At 40.5% G+C, this 22,330-nt stretch overlaps 1 protein-coding gene across 3 annotated transcripts in view; it reads left to right on the top strand.

Moving 5' to 3' along the window:
• The window catches only part of TOM1L1 (target of myb1 like 1 membrane trafficking protein), a 69,420-nt gene that overhangs the window by 38,970 nt on the left and 8,120 nt on the right, over positions 1 to 22,330 (top strand). For all 3 annotated transcript variants that reach the window (XM_058165815.1, XM_058165816.1, XM_058165814.1), the window contains 8 exons: positions 1,690 to 1,809; positions 3,459 to 3,551; positions 3,876 to 3,992; positions 9,439 to 9,572; positions 13,103 to 13,163; positions 18,654 to 18,768; positions 20,719 to 20,812; positions 21,388 to 21,448. In XM_058165815.1, coding sequence (XP_058021798.1) covers positions 1,690 to 1,809; positions 3,459 to 3,551; positions 3,876 to 3,992; positions 9,439 to 9,572; positions 13,103 to 13,163; positions 18,654 to 18,768; positions 20,719 to 20,812; positions 21,388 to 21,448 — 795 coding nt within the window. The remainder of the gene's footprint in view (positions 1 to 1,689; positions 1,810 to 3,458; positions 3,552 to 3,875; positions 3,993 to 9,438; positions 9,573 to 13,102; positions 13,164 to 18,653; positions 18,769 to 20,718; positions 20,813 to 21,387; positions 21,449 to 22,330) is intronic.

The raw sequence follows: 22,330 nt of genomic DNA, 5'->3' as shown, positions 1-22,330 counted from the left end.
GTCGTCGCCTAGGCCGCTGTGCCCAGTGACACCGGGGCTTTGGATTTATAATTGCAGCAGCCTGGTGGCGAACAGGGAACGGAGAAGAATTGAGGAAGGGAGAAGGGAAGGAGATATCGGCAAATGTGAGTGGAGTGCTCCGGAGTGCGGGGGTTTCTCCCTGCGACTGGAAGGAGCACGAATCACTTTGGAGAGAGGAGAACTTAAAATAACAAGATTACCGGTTTTGTGGAGCTCTGGAGAGAAGAGGTGATGGAGAAATTTAGGAGGGAGGGTTTGAGGCCCCCCCTCCCTCTGGGGAACAATGGTGGCGTCCAGCTTCCGCCTTCACTATGAGAATCTTGATGACATCACTTCCCTTGACTTCCTGGTTGACTAACTGTACTCTGGACTCGTTGCTCCTGTGAGTGCCCCTGGTGGATCCGGAGGAAATTACAAGGATACTGTGCTTGCCTGAGGATTTTAAAAAATTTTTTTAAATGGCAAAAGGTCAGAGACCAACTGCTGGAGAAATGGAGAGAATTTTGGAAAAGTTATCTAATATGGACAAGAAACTGGATGAAATAAGAGCAGAAATTGTGACTATCCAAAAGGATTTAAAGGACACTCAACAAGTCTCAGCAGAAAACAAGCAGAAAGTGGAAGGTCTGAGGAGAGATGCGGGCAGTGCAGAAAGAGAGGAGACGACAGGCAATGCTGTGCTTGGACTACAGATGGATAAAATGTCTTATTTCCTTAGGTTTCAAAATCTGGAAGAAGTGGACCAAGAAGACTTGAGAGATGTTGTGACTAAACTGTTGGGAGAATTTCTTGGGAGAGGTGTTGACTTTATGAATTGGGATGTGGATCGAGCTTATAGAGTTAATTCAAAATATGCACGCACGCATGCAGTTCCTAGAGAGGTTCATGTCAAATTTGTGAGAAGAGAGACGAGAGATGAAATTCTTAGAAAACATAGGAGTGGGGCACTGACTTATAGGGGCAGGGAGATAGCCATTCTGAGGCAGATTCCCAGACAGGTACGTGAAATGAGAAAGAAATATTACTTTTTGTCAAGCAAATTGTACCAGAAGGGAGTAGGCTTCAGATGGCTGATGCCAGAGGGATTGATGATTTTCCGGGAGGGCATTACGAAAAAAATTAGTACAATTGCGGAGGCTGCGGCCTCACGTGGAGGAACACAAAGCCCTCCTGGAATTAGATGACCCAGGAGTTGAAGAAGGGAGGTTATAGACCATGGGAGGAGGCGGCTGCCGCTGTTGCGGCCCTGGAGTTGGGTCAGGCTGAACCCAGAGTTCTGAGATCCAAAACTAGGAAGTGACAATGATATTTGGTATTGTGTTGGTTTTCCTTATTCTCCTTTGTATGATATTCTGATTATTCTTGACCCTTCTTTATTGCGTATGTAAGATTGATAAACTTAGCTACTTCGTATCACCTGCTTGCCATATGGCTGTTGTATGTGTTTAAAATTTTGAGTAAAATTCTTATCTTGTATAAGAAAAATGAAAATTTACCATACCTGATATGTATTTGTATAAACCTTTTTTGACCAATAAAAACTTTTTGGATAAAAAAAAAAGAAATACCGGAGCTGTTAACCATAACATTTTTGGTCCAAAATGGCAGTTATCAGGTTTTGAAGGGGGTTAATTGGATTCAGAAACTGTAATCTTTTTTCACAAACAGACCTGGGCCAGAGGGTTTCAGAATGCTGTAGATGTGAGTGAAGTCAAAGAGATTTATCTGGAGCTTCTCAAGAAAGGAGTTGAATTTCCATCCTCAGAGATCAACAGGAGAACCACTAAGGTAAGTTCTTCATTGGGAACTGCTGATTTGAAACAGGCTCTGCAAGTTGCAAAGATTGACACGTGCAGAGAAGGTGTGTTAATTAACTCAATAACGTGTATCTGGCACAGTGATTTCCTTTGCTTATGAAACCAGTCATCTGTTTCTGTCTTGGAGCTTTTTTAAAAAATCTAAGAGTAGGAGGAATATTTTAAAACTATTTCTTAAACAGGAAATGTAGAGGTTAAATCTGCCCACGGAATCCTAGTAACCCAGGTTTCTTCCTCAGGATAAAGGAAATTAAGTGTCTGGATTACCCTGAAGGCCTTGCAAAATTCCACTAACATGTAAACAAAGCTGAACGCTTGCACAGAAAACCCTAGATATCTTTTGAAATCAGAAAATGAGTTTAAATAATTTTGTTATTATTATTTCTAATGTATGCCTTAAAAGTACAGGGAATTTTACTTCCCAGAATTCATAATGACAGGTATATAGGTAGATCTTGATTAGTTAATGAATCCCACAAAATGATTTGCTTTATTCAAATTTGTAGTATTCAAAGTGATATTTCCATGGAAAATATGGTAATTAGTTCCAGCTTGACCAAAGCAGGCAATGAAAACTTTTAAGCATGTTTATATGTACTTATATTAATGAAATATTACAGTAACTGTAAAGCATTGTATTTCAACCTTGGCAACTTTAAGATGTCTGGAATTCTGGGAGTTGAAGTCCAGACATCTTAAAGTTGCTAAGGTTAAGAAACACTGCGATAAAGAATAAAAGAAATAAAGAATATGCTTTTAATTTCAATTTATGGTTTAGAAAGTCGTTACAAAAGTAGTTACAGAAAGCAAAAAAAAATACTGTAGATTTAGACATTCCAACATCTCATCCTAATTTAGCATTGCTATGATCATATTCATGCTGTTCACCTACATCAGATAGTTGCTCTAAGTTAATGTGAACATTTTTTGATTTTGTACTTTTTTTTCTGATGGAGTCTTTCTTTTATCCATTATTGCCCATCTAAAACTACAACTGTGCATGCACAAATCTCAATTCTGCATTTGCTAGCTTTGCATTAACTACTTTTTGGATCACATTACATTATATCAATTTACAATTTGTACTAAATCAAATATTCCATTATTTTAATGGAATTGCAACCTTCCTGTATGCTCACTCTAAGCTACCTTAATGAATAGTATTGGACTGTTACTAGTTTTTCATTACAAGCACTACATATTTTTCAACTTAACCCTGAAATTTATCAATTATAAGTATTACATGAGTCTACTATTACTTAGTTATTATTGGGACTTAGAAAGACCAATATGGGATCAGTACTTGAGATCAGTTGATTTCTGATGGTTGTTTAAAAACATCAAGAGATCATTTTAAATATGATTTATCAATAACGGTCGCTAAACAAATGGTCATAAATTGAGGTCTGTCTGTATGTGAAGTCTCATAACTGAGGAAAAAAATTCAACTCTTGCCATTGAATTTAGGGATAAAGTAAGAATTAAAGTGTGACTGACACTTTAAAGCATTCTAAATATATTTGCATGTTCATACCAACATAAATATGTGGGATAAAAATATGGCCTCTTCAAAGTACCTCCTACATTTAAATGTTGAAAATCTCCTATTTATATCCACAGCCTTTGTCTACAAGAATATCTTATAATTCCTCCCAGAAGTGCCTTTCAAAACCCCTCTCCCCAACTGCAGTAGTAACACTGATTCCTGAGCAGGTATGGTTTGTTCCTTCAAATATTTTACAAATTAAACATCATCATTCTAAAACTCTCAGATTTGAACAAGAGTGTAGGTTTATAGTTTATCACTTACTATCTTATCAATACATTTTAAATGATAGATGTCTGGTGGTTAACCCCACCTAGCTGGAGAAGTGAGGCTGAATTTTCAATTTAAGAAGAGAAGAGAAGGAACATTCTTCTCCTTATAAGCCAACAGGAAAATGTTCAGATATAAATGTTGATTTTTTTTTAAAAAAAGAGCACAGACCACAACAGGCCTTCCATTTATTGTGAATTGAATCTTATGCTTTTCGACAGGTTGGAAAGCTCTACAGTGAACTGGACATGGTAAAAATGAATGTCAGGGTCATGTCAGCAATATTGAAAGAAAATGTTCCTGGAGCAGAAAACCCAGATGATATGGCACTTCTACAGGTACTATAACACAGGATTTTTTTGTTTACTGTTGTTTCTGTTTTTTGCTGGAAGTGTAAATATTTTTTGCACTACCGTCAAGCACAGTCATTATACAGCAGGGATCCCCAACCCCTGGGCTGCGGCCCACTACCAGGCCGCAGCCTGTTCAAAACCGGGCTGCAGGAGAAATGGGCAAGTACACGCCTAAAGCTCTGGTCGTGTGAGTAGTGGGCAAACACATGCACTTGCGTGAAGCTTCACTTGTGAGCATGTGTGTGAAGCTCTGCTCACACGGGAGGAAGACACTTGCCCTCACGCATCCATTCACCCAAATGAAGCTTTGGATGTGAGCGCCCTCCGCTCACACAAGTAGAGCTTCCCATGCTCGCACAAGCACTCTCCTCTCAAGTGCCCTCCACTCACGAGTGTACCTTCACATGCAAGCACAAGTGCCTGCTGCTCATGTTAATGGAGCTTTATGCACGAGCACGAGCACCCTATGCTTGCACGCGAAGCTCCATTTGTGCTAGTGGAGGGCGTGTGTACCTACCACTCACAGGCCGTTCCCCCCACCGAGCCAGGCTGGGAAAGCTAGAAAGGTTGGGGGCCACTATTATGCAGAAGTTTAGTAGGTGGCAAAAATAGGGACAGAATATCACAAGTCAGAAATGCTCCAAGTGAGATTACTCAGGTGGCACTGGCAATTCCTCAGTTGCTCCCTGAATTCCCCAGAATGTTGATTGTATGATCGAGAAGCATTTTGGGCATAGTGAGATATCTTTTCATCTAACTCTTTTCTTATTAATAAAAGCACTAGTCTGCCAAATGCAAGACTCCAAAATATATGGAGTGTGAACAAAAGTCACAAGGAGGGGGCAAAATTTGTTCTTTCAAAATCATAGCAACTATTTAGGTTCTGTCCACTTTAAAAATGGCTATTTCTTTTACATTATCTCTACTAGAATATGGCCCTTGACTTCCAACCACATCTGGGATCAAAAATTCTGTTGCTAAGCAATGCAATTGTTAAGTGACCTTATGACCTTTTTTTGCCACTGTCATTAAGTGAATCACATTGTTGTTAAGTGCATCTGGCTTGATTTTGCTTGTTGGAAGTTCCCTTTGAAGGTTGCAGATGGTGATTACATGACCAGGGATACGGCAACTGTCATAAATACATACCAGTTACCAGGCGCCTGAATTTTGATCACATGGTTTAGTGTAGCAGGTAAGGCTAGAAACCGGGAGACTGTGAATTCTAGTCTTGGCCTTAGCCATGAAAGCTGACTGAGTGGCTTTAGGCCAGCTCCTCTGTCTCAGCCCAACTCACAGGGTTGTTGTTGTGGGGAAAATAGGAGGAGGAAAATACGTTGGATATGCTTGGCATCTTGAATTATTTACAAAATAATAAAGGTGGGATATAAACATAATAAATGACTGCAGGGACACTGCAACAGTCATAAGTGACTTTTTCAATGCCACTTTAACTTTGAATGGCCATTAAACATATGGCTGTCGATCAAAGGACTTTTTGTAAGCATTTGTAGCTGGCGTATTCCTCCATTTTCCCATAGCGACAAGTTTCCCTCAGTTGCCATCTCTCAAAGGCTCCATAGTAACCCCAGCTGAGGAACAGATGGGGCGGTGCTGCTAGAAACAAAGTATCTGGGACAGTGATTGTCTAGTATACCCTCTCCCCCCCCCCCCGTTTTATATATTCTTTTTAATTATATTCTCTTCTCCTTTCGGATATCCTCTTCTTTCTTTGTGAAACAGCAGTCTGTGAAGAGCTACCTATTATTCCCCAAAGTCTGACCTGATCTCTTGCAGAAAATTGGGCCGAAAATTACAAGTTGCCTATCTACCCCTGATTTGTAGCATGGAAAATATTTTCCCTTTCCTCCAGTCCCTTTTGATAGTTTTTAATAAGGTGGATTTGTGTGGCATTACGTTATGACTTCAAATAATGAGATGAAGTATTTAGTAAATAAGGACAGATATTATCTCATACTGTAAAATGGTAGGTCTGTAATCAGATAACATCACCATTCAAAACTGCTGTGGAAATATCAGCTCATGAAGAAATAGGAGTCAGACTAGGGAGCAATCTGGTGTCTTCTTGTTTGTTTTTAATATGTCATGAGTTTCTGCAACAGAACCCAATTAATCTTTAAATATCATAAGATTCTGTAGCATCACTGTCTCTCTGGGGCTTTTATGATAATGTATATGTGATAGTCCTCCAGTGATTTGTAAATCACTATATTTATGAACATTATATGATCATAAATATGATCACTATATTTCTATGTTTGTTTCCTTTGTGCTACAGTTGACTTTATCTAGCTAAGATCTATGCAGCCCAATTCTGTGCATGCTTATTTGGGGATGCCTATATATCTCTGTGTATAACAGGATTTACTCCCTGTATCTCAATGAGAAGCAAGATGTTAACCCTGTTCAGAAATGTCCAGAATGACAGAATACCAAAAAACTAAGGTGAAAATGTTAAAGTGAACACTAAAATAACACCGAACCCTTCAGAAGCAGAGTAGTCACATTTATTCTCTGACAAAGCTTCAAGGTGGAATCTTCAAAGCATGTAACAACATTCAGTCTTCTGCTTATTTTCCTCATCCACTTTAAAAAGAAACAAAATTTTAATGCATTTCTTTCCACAACTGGAAAAATTAAAATCTTATTGCAAGAATAATTTGGAGTCTAGTGGCTCTTCAGCTTCGTTTTTCTTACAGTGGGGTCTCTGGCTTTCCAAAGGTAGTTTTTACTACTAGAATTCTTTTTCTTCACAAGGAAATATGAACAATTCTACAGGCACTGAGGAAACTTCTTAGGGACTATAAGATTGCATGCTGAAACCTCTTATGTTTGGTTCCTGATGTCTTATGCTTCCTACTGTGGTGGTTCTATGTTTTTTATTTCTTTCTCCCACATCTTTTCTGAAGAAAAGTAGTACGTGCTTGAGTGAATGGAAGCTGTATTTCATAAAATAAACGGGAAGCTTTTTTTTTAATAATCAACATTGCAAATGATTTATAGCAGAGGTTCCCAATCTTTTTCGCCCGCGGCTCCCCCGGAAATCCGACCTGCAACTGCGCATGCGCACCAGACGCGCCCGCGGCTCCCCCGGAAATCCGACCTGCAACTGCACATGCGCACCAGACGCCCCAGAAATGGCGCATCAGCGCCGGACCCAGCGGGCGCAGATATTCCGCGGCGCCCCCATGACGATAGCGCAGCTCCCTGGGGAGCCGCGGCTCACAGTTTGGGAATCACTGATTTATAGGAAAGGTGTGAAAATTCAGTTTCCTTCACAGGAGCCTGTTTTCTCTAAAGGGAATGGTAACCATGGAGTAAGTGTGTATTTTAGATAAAGGTTTTTCAATTGTGTCATAACACTCATTGGATGCAAGAAAGGGTAATGCAAGGAATAAAGTGGTTAGAGCAATTTCCTTTTGTACTTCACTCGATTTTACTGAAGAGAAAAGTAAGCCAATTGGGCTATTATCTTCAAGTTTTCCAAAAATATGCATGATGAGGAAAATGATAGCTATGTTTGACTTTCTTGTAATCTTACAATTTGAGGTTATCTATCTAGCTGTTTTGAGTCCCGAAACAACATGTATCTGTGCACACAAACACATATTCTAGATAAGTATTCAAGCTCCATGTAACAAAATCTATCGGAAATACACTCATTGGAAAGTTAGAAAGTCTCTGTTCTAAGACCTGACTTATACAAATGTTAAGTCGGTTTTAGAAAGCAAAAGGTCCAAATCTTGGTTTGCTAAACAAGCTACTGTTTACATCCATATCAATCTATATTTTCCGTTTATTTTTAAGGCTCTCTCCCCTATACATAATTTGGCTGTAATTGGAATTTTGATGTCACACTTACACACAGTTAATTTATGACTTAGCATAATGACAAAACACATAGCAGTTGCATTCTAAGCATAAAACAAACTGTAGTATAGCTTAGCAATGTATGTATGAACCAAGCCTGTGTCTAAGTATTATGGTCCCTCTCATGTCTCGGAGAAAACTTATAAAATGGAACATAGTTTTTATTAAATGTATGTTTCAAAATGCACACTATTTTCTGTAATACATGAATGAAACACATTCTAAATGCCTCCCATTCCTGCAGGAATATCTCTTGCAAAATTGGGATATAAACCCTTCCTTAAGGAACCACAGTGGCCAAGCTCCATGGACCGGCAGCAGCAGCAAGGGAGAAAAGGACGGTTTCACATACGCATCCTAGATCCCATACATGCACAAATAAAGCTTTACATACTCGTCCGCCACGTGGACAGCCCGGTTCCCAATGGGTCTCAGCCTGGGGGTTGGGACCATGGCTTAGAGAATGTTGTAAAGCATTAGGAAATGGTATATAAGTGTTAAGTGCTGTTGCTGTTGTTTCCATGTTCTTTGGTGCTGCATCCTTCATGATGCTAACTAAAGCATTTGCTGTATGGTTATACATACATACATACATATACATATATATACAAAGGGAGAGAGGCCTGTGGCCATTTCGAAAAAGTTTTTTACTATGTCAGTTTTAAAATGTTTTTGCCGTAAAACAAAAGATGGTGGGTGGGGAGGATTAATGAATTAATGACATGTTTTTTAATGCCATGTGGACTTTTGCTTCTGATGTTTTCTTTTCTTTTTTTTAATATACTTTATTGAACTTTTTTATATTAAAAACATAGGAAAAAGGAAAAAGAAAAGATTATATCACTTAACAGCTATTTGTGGTGTTTTTCTTCTAACAATAATCCGTGCAATAATTACAAACATTAAATTATACATATTTGTGTTCTTATTTTATCTATTGATTATACTTAGTAACTAAATATCCCTGTCTATCTCCTTTCCATCCATCCATACCACTGTTCCCATATACCATAAAATACTGATGTCTCTTTATCTTTCAAACTCAGAGTTAGTTTGTCCATTTCTCCGCAATTCATGATCTTTTGTATAATAAGTGTCTCTGTGGGCACACATGGCTGTTTCCAACATTGAGCGAAGGCAATCCTAGCAGCAGTTAATATATGTAGTATTAAATATTTTATACTCTTCACGTATTTTTTTAAAAAAATCCCCAATAAAAAGAGTTTGGGTTCTAGATCCAATTGTTCATTCGTGATTTCTTGTAGTCACTTTTTAATTTTTAACCAATATTTACGGTATTCGGGGCAGGACCACCACATATGGTAATATGTTCCCTCTTTATTTTTATATTTCCAGCATATGGAAGACATTTTGGGATACATTTTCGCTAGTCTCGAAGGGGATAGGTGCCACCTGTAGAACATTTTATATGCATTTTCTTTGTATGTTGCTGATTTTTGCTTCTGATGTTTTCAATATTTTCAGCATCTCTTATTTTTGCTATTCAAATACAAATAGTATACCTTTTCTCCCTTGGTAGAAGCTCTACAAAACAAGCCGGGCAATGCAAGATAGAATTATGGAATTGCTAGCAACTGTGGAGAATGAAGACGTAATTACTGAACTCATACAAATGAATGAAAATCTAAACAATGTCTTACTGGGACATGAAAGGTATTATTACTTACTGTTATTAATGTTATATATGTATTCTGTGATAACAAATAGTTGTGCCTTTCTTCACAAACAGCTAACTCTTATTTACGCTCTCCTTCTACCCAACAAAGGGGTGAAGGAATTCTGGATCAAGTTAGGAACAGTTCATAGATATAATAAATGAATAGGTTATGTTCTTTGTATCAGACAAGTGTGAAGCCCAATAAATGGAGTTTGAGTATAGAATAAACTTCAACCTTTTTCGAGAAGCATATCACAAGGAAGAAACAAACATAGCTCCTTACCAAAAGTTCAAATATCTATAAATAGGTTAAACTATCATACTATTTTCTTTGCTGAATTGCTTGTAAAAATGACTATAAAATAGCATCATCTGTAACTATAACACAATGTTCAGAGGCTATAAGATGAATCAGATATCAGATATCATACAATTGGAACAAAAATTATAAACTCATTTAATCAAGCCAAGGGTTGACCACTGATATAACTGTGAAGACCTAAACTCCCTTTGTTCTACTATTATGGAAGACTGGAATAAGATGTTAAGTACTACTGTGTTATCATATTAAAAGTACTATATCAATAAAAATTGCTATACCCTTCCCCCAGAATACATGTAAATACTAGGAAGTTGTGGAATATTTTTTGCAATGCAAGTCATCCTTACTTACCAACCACTTGTTCAGTTTCCCTTTAAAGTTATGACAGCACTGAAAAAGGAGATCCCTGCTTGGCCCTCAAAGTTGCAGCCATCACAGTATCCTCACAGTGACACGATCCCAATTTGGGCATTTGCATCCTGTGCGCATTTACTATGATTGCAGCATCCCGTGATCATGTTATCCGCATTTACAACCTTCACAGCCAGCTTCCGACAAGCAGAGTCATTGGGGAAGCTGCTAGGAAGTCTTAAGTCAGTCAGCAGAATGTGATATTCTACTCAATAAACCACAGTGATTCTCTTTAACAATTGCAGTCAGAATTTATGTAAGTCGAGCAACACTCACATGACATTTCACTTTATGACCATATCATTAATAGAATCAGTAGTCCGAATTGCACTTGGTAAGTGAAGACTGCCTGTATAAGAAAAAAAAAAAAGAGCTTAGAATCTCAACAGACTGAATTTAAAGTTCAAACTGGAGCAACCCAGTGCATTTAAATATACGGTAGCTTGAGATTTCCATCCAAGGCTGGTTGTAATATTCAACATTTTTTAGCCTACAAAGTTTTCTTTTTCAGTTAGATTTGCAAGGTGGTTTGAGCTGATTGATTGCCTTTATGAAGAAGATCTTTCTCTCACCAGGAGATTTTGTTTGTTTGTTTCTGTTTGGTTGGTTGATTGGTTGGCTGGTTGGCTGGTTGGTTATTTTGGCAGAAGAACTACCCAGTGGTTACTATAACAGGCACTTGCTTCTGCTAGTCTTTATTTTTATTTATTTATTTATTTATTTATTTTGTCACAACAATATATGTAACTATCATACATACATGTAACTATGTTACAATATATGTAACTATCATACAGAAAGGTTATATAGTATATAAAGGTATAAGCATACATATATATATATATATATATATATATATATATATATATATATATATATATATGTCTTTGGTTATTCGGGTTTTCTCCCGCGTAAAATTGGAAGTGTCTTGGCGACGTTTCGACGAAGTCTCATTCGTCATCTTCAGGGAGCAAAGCACGAAGCTGAAGCCTGAAGATGATGAATGAGACTTCGTCGAAACGTCGCCAAGACACTTCCAATTTTACGCGGGAGAAAACCCGAATAACCAAAGACCTACATACAAACACCCGCGAAAACCTCAGAAAACATATATAGGAAGAAGAAAAGAAAAACAATAGGACAGGAACAGTAGGCACGTTTGTGCGCTTATGTAACCTATAGGCAGGGTAGTCATTTTATAGGGATTTCAGGACAGTATGTTACCACTAGAGGAAGGCACTACATAATCAGTTTCCACCTATTTGGGACTCATTCCACATAGTCAACCAGATATGTTTTCAATTACCTTGATCATCAGGAGGCAGGCATTATTTGATTGGTTTGTCCTATTGGGAACTTGTCAGTGCAACTTTCCTTTGTCTGTCAAGGCCTCATGTTCTATTCCTATCCTTAAGCCTTCAACCACAACCCAAAAAAATAGGTGAAATAAATTTGAATTATTGCAATTTTTGTCAGGATTTAGGGATGTTTAAGAGCAGCAGGCATCTGGGAAGTCTCTTTCTGTCATTCCTGCCCTTAGGTTTGAAAACGAATTTTAAAAAGCTTTAAAGTGTTACTGCATTCTGGCAGCTATTCTACTAGTTTTGGGTGCCAGAATGTCAGGGTGCTGGGCAAGGCAGTATTGCAAGCAATTTGAGAACAACCAATTTACCCACCTTTGCTTTATATGCTGTTTGTTACTATCCAGGAGTGACATTACTGTACTCTTCATTGTGACAGTTGTGTCCCATATTCCAGAAAGCCTCTTTCGTGACCACTAAGTTTCCATACATTCTGAATGTTTGTGCTGCAAATTCTCAGGGTTCTAGTTTGTTATGCCTCCTTCCACATTAAGAGATATATAAGGTGGGTGCAGGAAGAATAAGTCTCCAGAACTTTCTTTAACCAAGAGTTCTATGCACTCAAAAAAAAAAAAAAAAAAGAGCAGGAAGGTGGTACTCTGAAATCCTTGTTTTCACTTTTGAGTCATCTGCTCTGCTGCTTATAGGAGCACCTACCTGCTATTGCACAACAGGAACAAAAGAGATTTATTTCAGTTGTTCCAGTAATGCCTCTACAGTTTTGTTTCCTTATAGCATCTGTGTCTTAATGGTGCTCAAGATTTAAATATGCTAAGTCATCCCAGACTCTCAAATGTAAAAGGACAAGTATTGCATATAAATATGAAGGCTATTAGTCTCCATATTTATGTGTTTTATGTTTATGGACCGGGATATTTACGGGACCGCCTGCTGCCACCAGTTCCCTCCCATTGTCCGGTGCGTCCAGTGCGCTCTCACAGGGAGGGCCTCCTTAGGGTGCCGTCAGCCAACCAATGTCGGCTGGCGACCCCCAGGGGAAGAGCTTTCTCTGTGGAGGCCCTGGCTCTGTGGAACGAGCTGCCGGTGGGACTCCGTCTTCTCCCTGATCTTCGGACCTTTAAACGCAGCTCAAGACTTTTTTTTTCACCAAGCAGGGCTGGCCTGATTGATTGATTTTAATATTTGGGGATTTTAGTGGGTTTTTAACAGGGGTTTTTATCTTTTGTATTTTTTACCTAAATAGTTTTAAATATACAGCAGTTTAATTAGATTTTTAATTTTGTTATGGTATTTTAAATGGTTTCGTATTATTGTCGTTTTACTTGCTGTACACCGCCCTGAGTCTTCGGAGAAGGGCGGTATAAAAATGTGAATAAATAAATAAATAAATAAATAAATAAATAAATAAATAAAACGCACTGTCATTGCATTGTTTGAAATTGATTGTATTGATTACACTATTTTTATCTAGGTTTTCTAGAAACAGAGTACGCTTCTGGGAGAATCAGAGAATCCAGAATGAACGTGCAGCAGTAAGTAACTGATAGTCATTTCTACTAGTCTAGAACAACATTTTGTGGTTAATAGCAATAGCAAAAGCACTTAGACTTATATACCACTTCACAGTGCTTTACAGCCCTCTCTAAGATATTTAGAGTCCTAAAATTTGGAATATTTTTTCCTTCCAAAACTAGGAATGTTCACAGAATTAAATTCACTGGGTTAAGCATAGTTTATTCATTTGAAAGTTCTCATCTTCCTACCCTCACAATATTCTTGTTAAATATTCTATTCTACTAGAATAGAAAATTCTAGTAAAAAACAAAGCATTCAGGGAGGAGTGAGGATTTATACAACACAAATCTGCTCTAAGCATGATAGGAATGAAGAGCTTTGAGAAAGAGAAGAGGGAAAAAACATGTTTTGAACACAGGAAAGCAGCTATTATCATCTGCCTTATCTAAATCTCACCTGGCAGAAGACAATTCTCTTCTGTTCACTCATCTTCAGTGTGCAGTAATCCTCTGATTGGCATGAAATCATATGTCATATTCAATATAATTTACACTTATCAAATAACAGGTAACAAATGTAAGAACTGAGCAAGATTTCTAAGGCGTTCTTAACTGGCCAGGAACCCTTGAAGGAAGTTAATTATTTCATTCTGGCTTTTGAGGTCATATTTGGTATTTTAGTGGTCTTGGCCAATGAATGGATTCTCCTCACCAGGAAGGAGACAAGAGGGATATGCCTCCACTGATCTTCTGAATTTATCAGCAATTTGTGGCATCCACAAATATGAGGACAGGGTGAAATGGGGATTTTGTTTCTTGGGACTGTATCCAAAAAGCCTGTGGAAACCTCATGTTCAGCATCAGGAATTTCATAGAGAGCATGCTTTTTCATATTTATTCATTTGATTTGATTTTTGATGCTACCCAACTCCAGCTGACTCTGGGTGGCTTATAGGGTTAAAAAGTTTTTAAGATAATACAAAAGCAACAAATAAATAAGAACATAATCAAGATCAACCCCCTCCCCAAATTACAAAACAGTTACAAAGTGACAAACCTACATATCTGAAACAGGTCCATCGACCCTACCCCAATGCCTGGAAGAAAAGCCAGTTTTTCATATAAAATCATCTAGAAGTGATAAGTATTTTGGGTAGAGATATAGCACTGTGTTGATGAGACCAAATATGTTTCTTGTCATCTGAACAAGATAAGGGTATGAAGATGATGAAACAATACTGAAGGTTGTAACAGCTGAGAGAACCACGAATATGAATCCTACGAGATGGCTGTTCTTTAACTAATCCTTAGTTCCAAGAGTTAGAGGCATAGCCTGTTGTGCTGTCCCACTCACACACACACACACACAACGTGGGTGTAAGAAGTCTTTATTAAGGCTTCTGAACCTGAATTGATATTCCCCAGCAATTCCCTGTGCCGGCACGAGCTCAACCCCAATGATTCTCTCAGGCTACTCAAATGAAGCCAACACTATTCCTCAAGGCAAAGGCAAGTCCAGTCCAGTAGGCCAAAGCAAGTTCCCAATGCAAAGGCAAGTTCCAAGACCAAAACAAATCCACAAGCAAAGGCAAGGCAAGGCAAACAAAACAGCTGGAGAGACAGTCTGAAGTTCAAGGCAAAAACACACAACAAGACAACAAACACGTTGTTCCCAGCATCTTCTCCATCTGTCTGCTGTTCTAAATAACCAACTTCTGGTGCAGCCTGTCAAGAAGGGCAAGGCTGCCTCCTTGTGAGTAATGTGGCTGACCTTCGCTGCTCCTGCCTTTTATCTGCCCTACTTGTTCTTGGATCAGGTGCAGAAGGCAGTTCTTCTTCCTCATTGCTGACTGGCTGCAGCTGTATGCTTTCCCCACCTGAAGCCTCAGGGATGTCCTTCTGCGGCTGTGCTTCAGCCAAATTAATCTCAGATGGCTGCTTGGAGCTATTGACCAACTCTTCTCCTGTCATGCCTGGAACCTGGTTCATCTTCCTCCGAGCTGACATCTTGAGAAGTATCTGGGGAAGCATCCAGGGAAATTATCACACATGTCCTGAATAGGGTTGAACTCCACCCAAAGTAGAATAAATCTCTTGGGAGTAATTTTGATGCAGCCTATTTATTTATTTTATTTATTTATTTATTTATTTATTTATTTATTTTATTTGATTTTTATACCGCCCTTCTCCCGAAGGACTCAGGGCGGTGTACAGGCATAATAAAACCGAACATACAATATACAAATTTAAAATATGATTTAAAAAACTTATTTAAATTAGCCCAATAATTAAAATTTACCACGTTAAAAACCCCGTTTAAAATTAATAAAATTCAACATTAAAATCCCAATTTAAGCCAGCCCCGCGCGGATAAAAAGATGAGTTTTGAGTTCGCGACGAAATGTCCGAAGGTCAGGTATTTGGCGTAAACCCGGGGGAAGCTCGTTCCAGAGTGGGAGCCCCACAGAGAAGGCCCTTCCTGGGGCCGCCAGCCGACATTGTTTGGCGGACGGCACCCTGAGAAGTCCCTCTCTATGGGAGCGACGGGTCGGTGGGAGGCGTGTGGTAACAGCAGGCGGTCCCGTAAGTACCCAGGTCCTAAGCCATGGAGCGATTTAAAGGTCATAACCAACACCTTAAAGTGCACCCGAAGGCCACAGGCAGCCAGTGCAGTCTGCGCAGGAGCGGTGTTACATGGGAGCTACGTGTAGCTCCTCTATAACCCAGCGCAGCTGCATTCTGGACTAACTGAAGCCTCCGAGTGCACTTCAAGGGGAGCCCCATGTAGAGAGCATTACAGTAATCCAAGCGAGAGGTAACGAGCGCATGAGTGACTGTGCATAAGGCATCCCGATCAAGGAAGGGGCGCAACTGCCGGACCAGGCGAACCTGGTGGAAGGCCCTCCTGGAGACGGCCGTCAAATGATCTTCAAACGACAGCCGATCATCCAGGAGGACACCCAAGTTGCGCACCCTATCCTTTGGGGCCAGTAACTCGCCTCCAACAGCCAGCCGCGGCTGCAGCTGACTGAATCGGGGTGCCGGCATCCACAGCCACTCCGTCTTGGAGGGATTGAGCTTGAGCCTGTTTCTCCCCATCCAGACCCGTACAGCTTCCAAACACCGGGACAGCACTTCAACAACTTCATTGGGGTGGTCCGGGGTGGAAAAGTACAGCTGAGTGTCATCAGCGTACTGCTGGTATCTCACCCCGAAACCACTGATGATCTCACCCAACGGTTTCATGTAGATGTTGAACAGCAGGGGCGAGAGAATCGACCCCTGTGGGACCCCACAAGTGAGGCCCCTCGCGGTCGACCTCTGCCCCCCTGTCAACACCGTCTGCGACCGGTCGGAGAGATAGGAGGAGAACCACCGATATACGGTGCCTCCCACTCCCAATCCCCCCAACCGGCGCAGCAGGATACCATGATCGATGGTATCGAATGCCGCTGAGAGGTCTAATAGGACCAGGGCAGAGGAATATCCCTGTCCCTGGCCCTCCAGAGATCATCCACCAATGCGACCAAAGCTGTCTCCGTGCTGTATCCGGTCGGAAACCGGACTGGAACGGGTCTAGATAGACATCTTCATCCAGGTGTTGGGGCAGCTGTCGCCACGGCATTTCTACAACCTTCGCAACAAAGCGAAGGTTGAGACTGGACGATAATTACCCAAAATAGCTGGGTCCAAAGAGGGCTTCTTAAGGAGGGTCTCACCACCGCCTCTTTCAAGGCGGCAGGAAAACCCGTCCAACAAAGAAGCGTTGATAATCCTCTGAGCCAGCCTCGTGTCACCGCCTGAGTGGCCAGTACCAGCCAGGAAGGGCACGGGTCCAGTAAACATGTCGTGCCGTGAAGCCTCCCCAACAACCTGTCCACGCCTCGGAGCCACAGGGTCAAACTCATCCCAAATGTGCTCAACAAGACGTGCCTCCTCTCCTCGCTTGATCATCCCAAATTCGTCCAGACCGTCCCTCAGCTGAGCGATTTTATCGATAGATAACCACTAAACTCCTCGGCTCGTCCCTGCAAGGGTCATCCCGCACCTCCTGATGTAGGAGAGAGCGGGTCACCAAACAGGGCGGCCGGGCGGTTATCTGCCGACGCAATGAGGGTGGAGGCGAGGAGCGCCTCGCTTCTCATTGCCACTAGGTAGGTCCTAGAATAGGTCCTAACTAGTGTCCGATCAGCTGGAGCGACTGGACCTCCAGGTGCTCTCTAGGCGTCTTCTCCGGCGTTTCATCTCCTCAGCCCCTCGGAGAACCAAGGGCCGGACGAGATCTATGCCGGGTCAGAGGCCGCAAAGGCGCGACACTGTCCAGGGCCCCGGCCGCCCGCTCCCAGGCCACGACCAGTTCCTCAGCCGTGCCGTGGGCCAGATCCTCAGGGAATGGCCCAAGCTCCGTCTGGAACCTCTCAGGGTCCATCAGGCGCCTGGGACGGAACCACCGTATAGGTTCCGTCTCCCTGCGGTGGTGAATGGCGGTTCGGAAGTCTAGGCGAAGGAGAAAATGATCCGACCATGACATTGGTTCTGTTACTAAATCATCTAATACCAGATCATTTAACCACTGTCCAGAGATAAAAATCAGATCCAGCATGCCTCCCCCCGTGTGCGTAGGGCCATCATTTACTCGAATCAGGTCCAAGGCCGTCATGGAAGCCTGGAACTCCCGAGCTGCCGTCGATGACAAGCCAACTGATGGCAAGTTGAAATCCCCCATGACTATAAGTCTGGTTATTGGGAGGCCTAAATGGCTAGTGGTTCTGAAGACGATCCGGAAACAACTAGCAATGTGGGGTCCTTGGTGCTCTCTGAGCTTGGTTGTTTTCTTAGAGACCTTTCATTACCCAAACTAGGTAAAATCACCAGTGCTAGTGAACTACTAATGTTTTGTCAGAAACTATTGTCAGAATCCACGTAATATATTTTCGGGAGAGGCTTAACATGAACTATCTAAGATGAATTAGAGGTCCTTATGTTAACCATAACAAAATCCTACATTACTTGAGAACTGAATATCTGAAAGATTATCTCAAGAAGAACTGCAACAGCTTGCCTGGGACCTTAAATCCTCCTATCTCATCATGAAGAAAAATATAGCATCAGTTCTACTAAGAATGTGCAGTGTTCTCTTCTGAGAAATATTTCTATTCCCAGTTCAAAAAAATTTGAGCACCAACCTATTTCTAGCAACTTTTGCTAGAAATTCATGAAAAGTAAGTGGAATTTGCTGCCCTGTTTTTTAAATCTTGTGTTGGTTTGATCTACCCTTATTGAAGTAAGACTGTTTGTTTTAGAGTTGTTGTTACCTTAAATGCACTATGGCTTATGTTAGGCGGATGCAAACTGAATGAGTACAATATGTAAATAATCATTGACTTCAAGCAATCCTCACTGCCAACAAGATGTGTTTCAATGAGAGATTATTTGCAGTTAGAGGTGTTTAATATGGGCTCAGAGGCAAAGTAGGCTTTATGTCTAACAACTTTGTTTAATTTTAAGGCCAGTGGCAACCAACCATCTGCTCCTTCCTGCGATTTGCTTGACCTTGAGTCATGTCTTCCTGCTGCTGTGCCACAACCTATGAGAACTGACCTTCCCCAGTCTTCAGAGTTAAGTAAGTAAAATATATAAACGCCAGTATTTTAACAGAATTCTAGAAGCTATCTAAGAAAAAAAAATGTCTTTGGGATCTACTTTGCGGATTTGTTTGAGAACTGTAAACGTACTTTTTGCTAAATGTAAATGTACCTTTAAGCATAATTTTAAATGTGTTTCAAATAAAGGTGGTAGCTTATCTTCCTATCAGTATTTAGGATTTTTTTTCAAATGTATTTCAGCTACCAGAGAAATTCTGCTGATATTCACAGCAGTAGCAGTAGGTCGGCTGGTTAGCTGAATTTCTTAAGAAGTTGTCTATGGAGATTCTCAGTCATCCAGGTCATGGTTGTCCCAAAGGTGCTTTTTTCCAGAAAGTCCAGTTGCCTCTTGAAATAAAGCACTTTTGGGACTTCTTTAGAGGTTGTTGGTTTGGAGGAGCTCTGCCCTCTTCCTGGCATGGCAGCAAGAAGATAGATTGCTCTTGAAGTTGCACACAAAGGTGGCAGAAAATTTGACTGTTACACTGCCTAGTTCCAGGCTTGTGGGATGCCTATCCCAGTCTAACATATCAGGTGCACAAATAGTTCTTGACTTAACAATCGTTTGTTTAGTGACTATTTGGAGTTACAATGGCACTGAAAAAAGTGACGTACGACCATTTTTCACACTTAAGACCTATATAGCATGATCCCATGGTCACGTGATCAAAACTCGGACACTTGGCAACTGACTCGCATTTATGATGATTGCAGTGTACCAGGGCCATGTGATCACCTTTTGTGACCTTCTGACAAGCAAAATCAATGGGGAATCCAGATTCACTTAACAACCGTGTTACTAACTTAACTGCAGGGAGTTACTTAACAACTGTGGCAAAGAAAGGTGTTAAATGGTACAAAATTCAATTAACAATTGTCTCGCTTAGCAGCAGAAATGGGCTCGATTATGGTCATAAGTCAAGGACTACCTGTATTGGTTACCATATAGAAGGCAATATCAATATCTATGAAAATACTTGACAACACAGTATCAACAGTAGAAACCTTGAAATTTCTGGGTTCTATCATATCGCAAGATCTCAAATGGACAGCTAACATCAAAAACATCATTAAAAAAGGACAACAAAGAATGTTCTTTCTGCGCCAACTCAGTAAGCTCAAACTGCCCAAGGAGCTGCTGATCCAATTCTACAGAGGAATTATTGAGTCTGTCATTTGCACCTCTATAACTGTCTGGTTCGGTTCTGCAACCCAACAAGAAAAACACAGTCTTCAGAGGATAATTAGAACTGCAGAAAAAATAATTGCTACCAACTTGCCTTCCATTGAGGACCTGTATACTGCACGAATCAAGAAGAGGGCCGTGAAAATATTTGCAGATCCCTCGCATCCTGGACATAAACTGTTTCAACTCCTACCCTCAAGACGACGCTATAGAGCACTGCACACCAGAACAACTAGACACAAGAACAGTTTTTTCCCGAAGGCCATCACTCTGCTAAACAAATAATTCCCTCAACACTGTCAGACTATTTACTGAATCTGCACTACTATTAATCGTTTCATAGTTCCCATCGCCAATCTCTTTCCAGTTATGACTGTATGACTATAACTTGTTGCTGGCAATCCTTATGATTTATATTGATATATTGATCATCAATTGTGTTGTAAATGTTGTACCTTGATGAACGCATCTTTTCTTTTATGTACACTGAGAGCATATGCACCAAGACAAATTCCTTGTGTGTCCAATCACACTTGGCCAATAAAAAATTCTATTCTATTCTATTCTATTCTATCATTAGTATCTGATATGCATTTAGTATCCCTAGTGTGCCTAAGAAAAGGATAAATACTAAACTCGTTAATAATAAATTTTTACCAAATGCTGGCCAGATTTGTTTCCTGTATTTGAATACATTTCAGAAAATTCTGCCATTCACAATTACTAACTTGCCTCCCTTTAGATTATCCACCCCAAAGTGTGGTTGCTCCACATCCTCATTCTGCTGTGCCATCAATATACCCTCAATTGAACTCACTTGGAATTGTGAATGCTTCGTAAGTAGCAATGTTTAAAGTCAGGTAAACATTTAGACAACCTTTGACATTCATTAAGATCTCATCATTGGAAGTTTATCCAATAATTAGGTAGGCTTCTAGCAGATTTGATTTTCATTAATCCTTCATATTAAAAGCTAATTTATGTAAAGTCATATACCGGTAGCTATTGCAGATGAAACAATATACGAAGAAACATAGCATTGCCTAATAAAATAGCAATAGCATTTAGATGTATATATCACTTCACAGTGCTTTACAACGCTCTCTAAGCAGTTTACAGAATCAGCATATTGTCCCCAACAATTTGGCTCCTCATTTTACCCACCTTAGAAGGATGGAAGGCTGAATCAATCCTGAGCCTGGTGTGATTTGAACTGCCAAATTGCAAGCAGCCAGCAGGCATCACAAGTAGACTGTAGTACTGCATTCTAACCACTGTGCCACTGTGGCTCTTCTAATAGCTGAATAGTTAATTGTCCTGTTTTGGGCACAGAGGGAAAGCCGTCATATATTCCATTCTATTTCTATTGTATTTTGTTGGTGGATTCCAATGCATTGTTTTTCTTTTAAAGATTCCCAACAGAAGCACAAAGGACATCCCAGGTGATTCCAAATGACCCACTGTATGTCAATGTGAGTATCAGAGTATGTTCTGGTTTGTTTGTTAAATTTATTAAATGTATTTTTTGCCTATTTCACCTTGAGCTACTCTAGGCAGTTTACAAGACTAAAAATGGAGAAATGAAAAGAAAGTGTAAATAAGACAGTAGCAACATAATGGAATAATAGAATAAACAATGAAAAAGAAAACAGTGAGAATACAGCGGTATGAGAAAAAAAGATAGCCAGGTAGGGAAGCGGGGGGGGGGAAGGGTTTTTTTACAATCAGTCTAGTAGCCACCTCCAGTGTCGTAATCCCCCATTGGGTCCCCAACCAACCAGAAGAGTCAGGTTTTCAGACTCTTATGGAAGGATAGGAAGCTGGAGGCAGATCTCATCTTGGAGGACAGGATGTTTGAAAGGCTATGCCCAAGGCTGTTCTTCTGGAGCCCAGAAATCAGACTTCTTTGATCGAAGGGATCTACATTAGGTCTCTCTGCCAGCGCAAGTGGGGCAGGTTTGTCCTAGCAGGACAAGACAGTTTATCAGACCTATGCCATTAAGGGCTTTAAAGGTCATAACCAACGCTTTGAACTGCACCCGAATGCAGATGGGTAGCCAGTGCAGTTTGCAGAACAGAACTGTAATGCAGGCCATTCTATGGGCGCCAAAGATTGCTCTCGTTCTCACTTTGAACCAGCTGAAGCTTCTGAAGGGATTTCAAGAGTTGCCCCATGTAGAGCAATTACAGTAGTCCAGATGATAGATGACCAGGCCTTGAGTAACTGAGCGAAGAGAGTCATGATCCAGGAAAGGTTGTAGCTGGTGCACAAACCAGAGCTTTGTAAAAGTTCTCCTAGTCACACCTGTCACCTGCTCTTCAAGTTTAGTCTTAAACTATTCGAGTTTAGTCAC

Source organism: Ahaetulla prasina, chromosome 2 (assembly GCF_028640845.1).
Source record: "Ahaetulla prasina isolate Xishuangbanna chromosome 2, ASM2864084v1, whole genome shotgun sequence".
In the NCBI taxonomy this organism is placed as follows: Eukaryota; Metazoa; Chordata; class Lepidosauria; order Squamata; family Colubridae; genus Ahaetulla; species Ahaetulla prasina.
The sequence above is the reverse complement of the archived record's forward strand: the minus strand, read 5'-3'. Positions and strand labels throughout refer to the sequence as shown.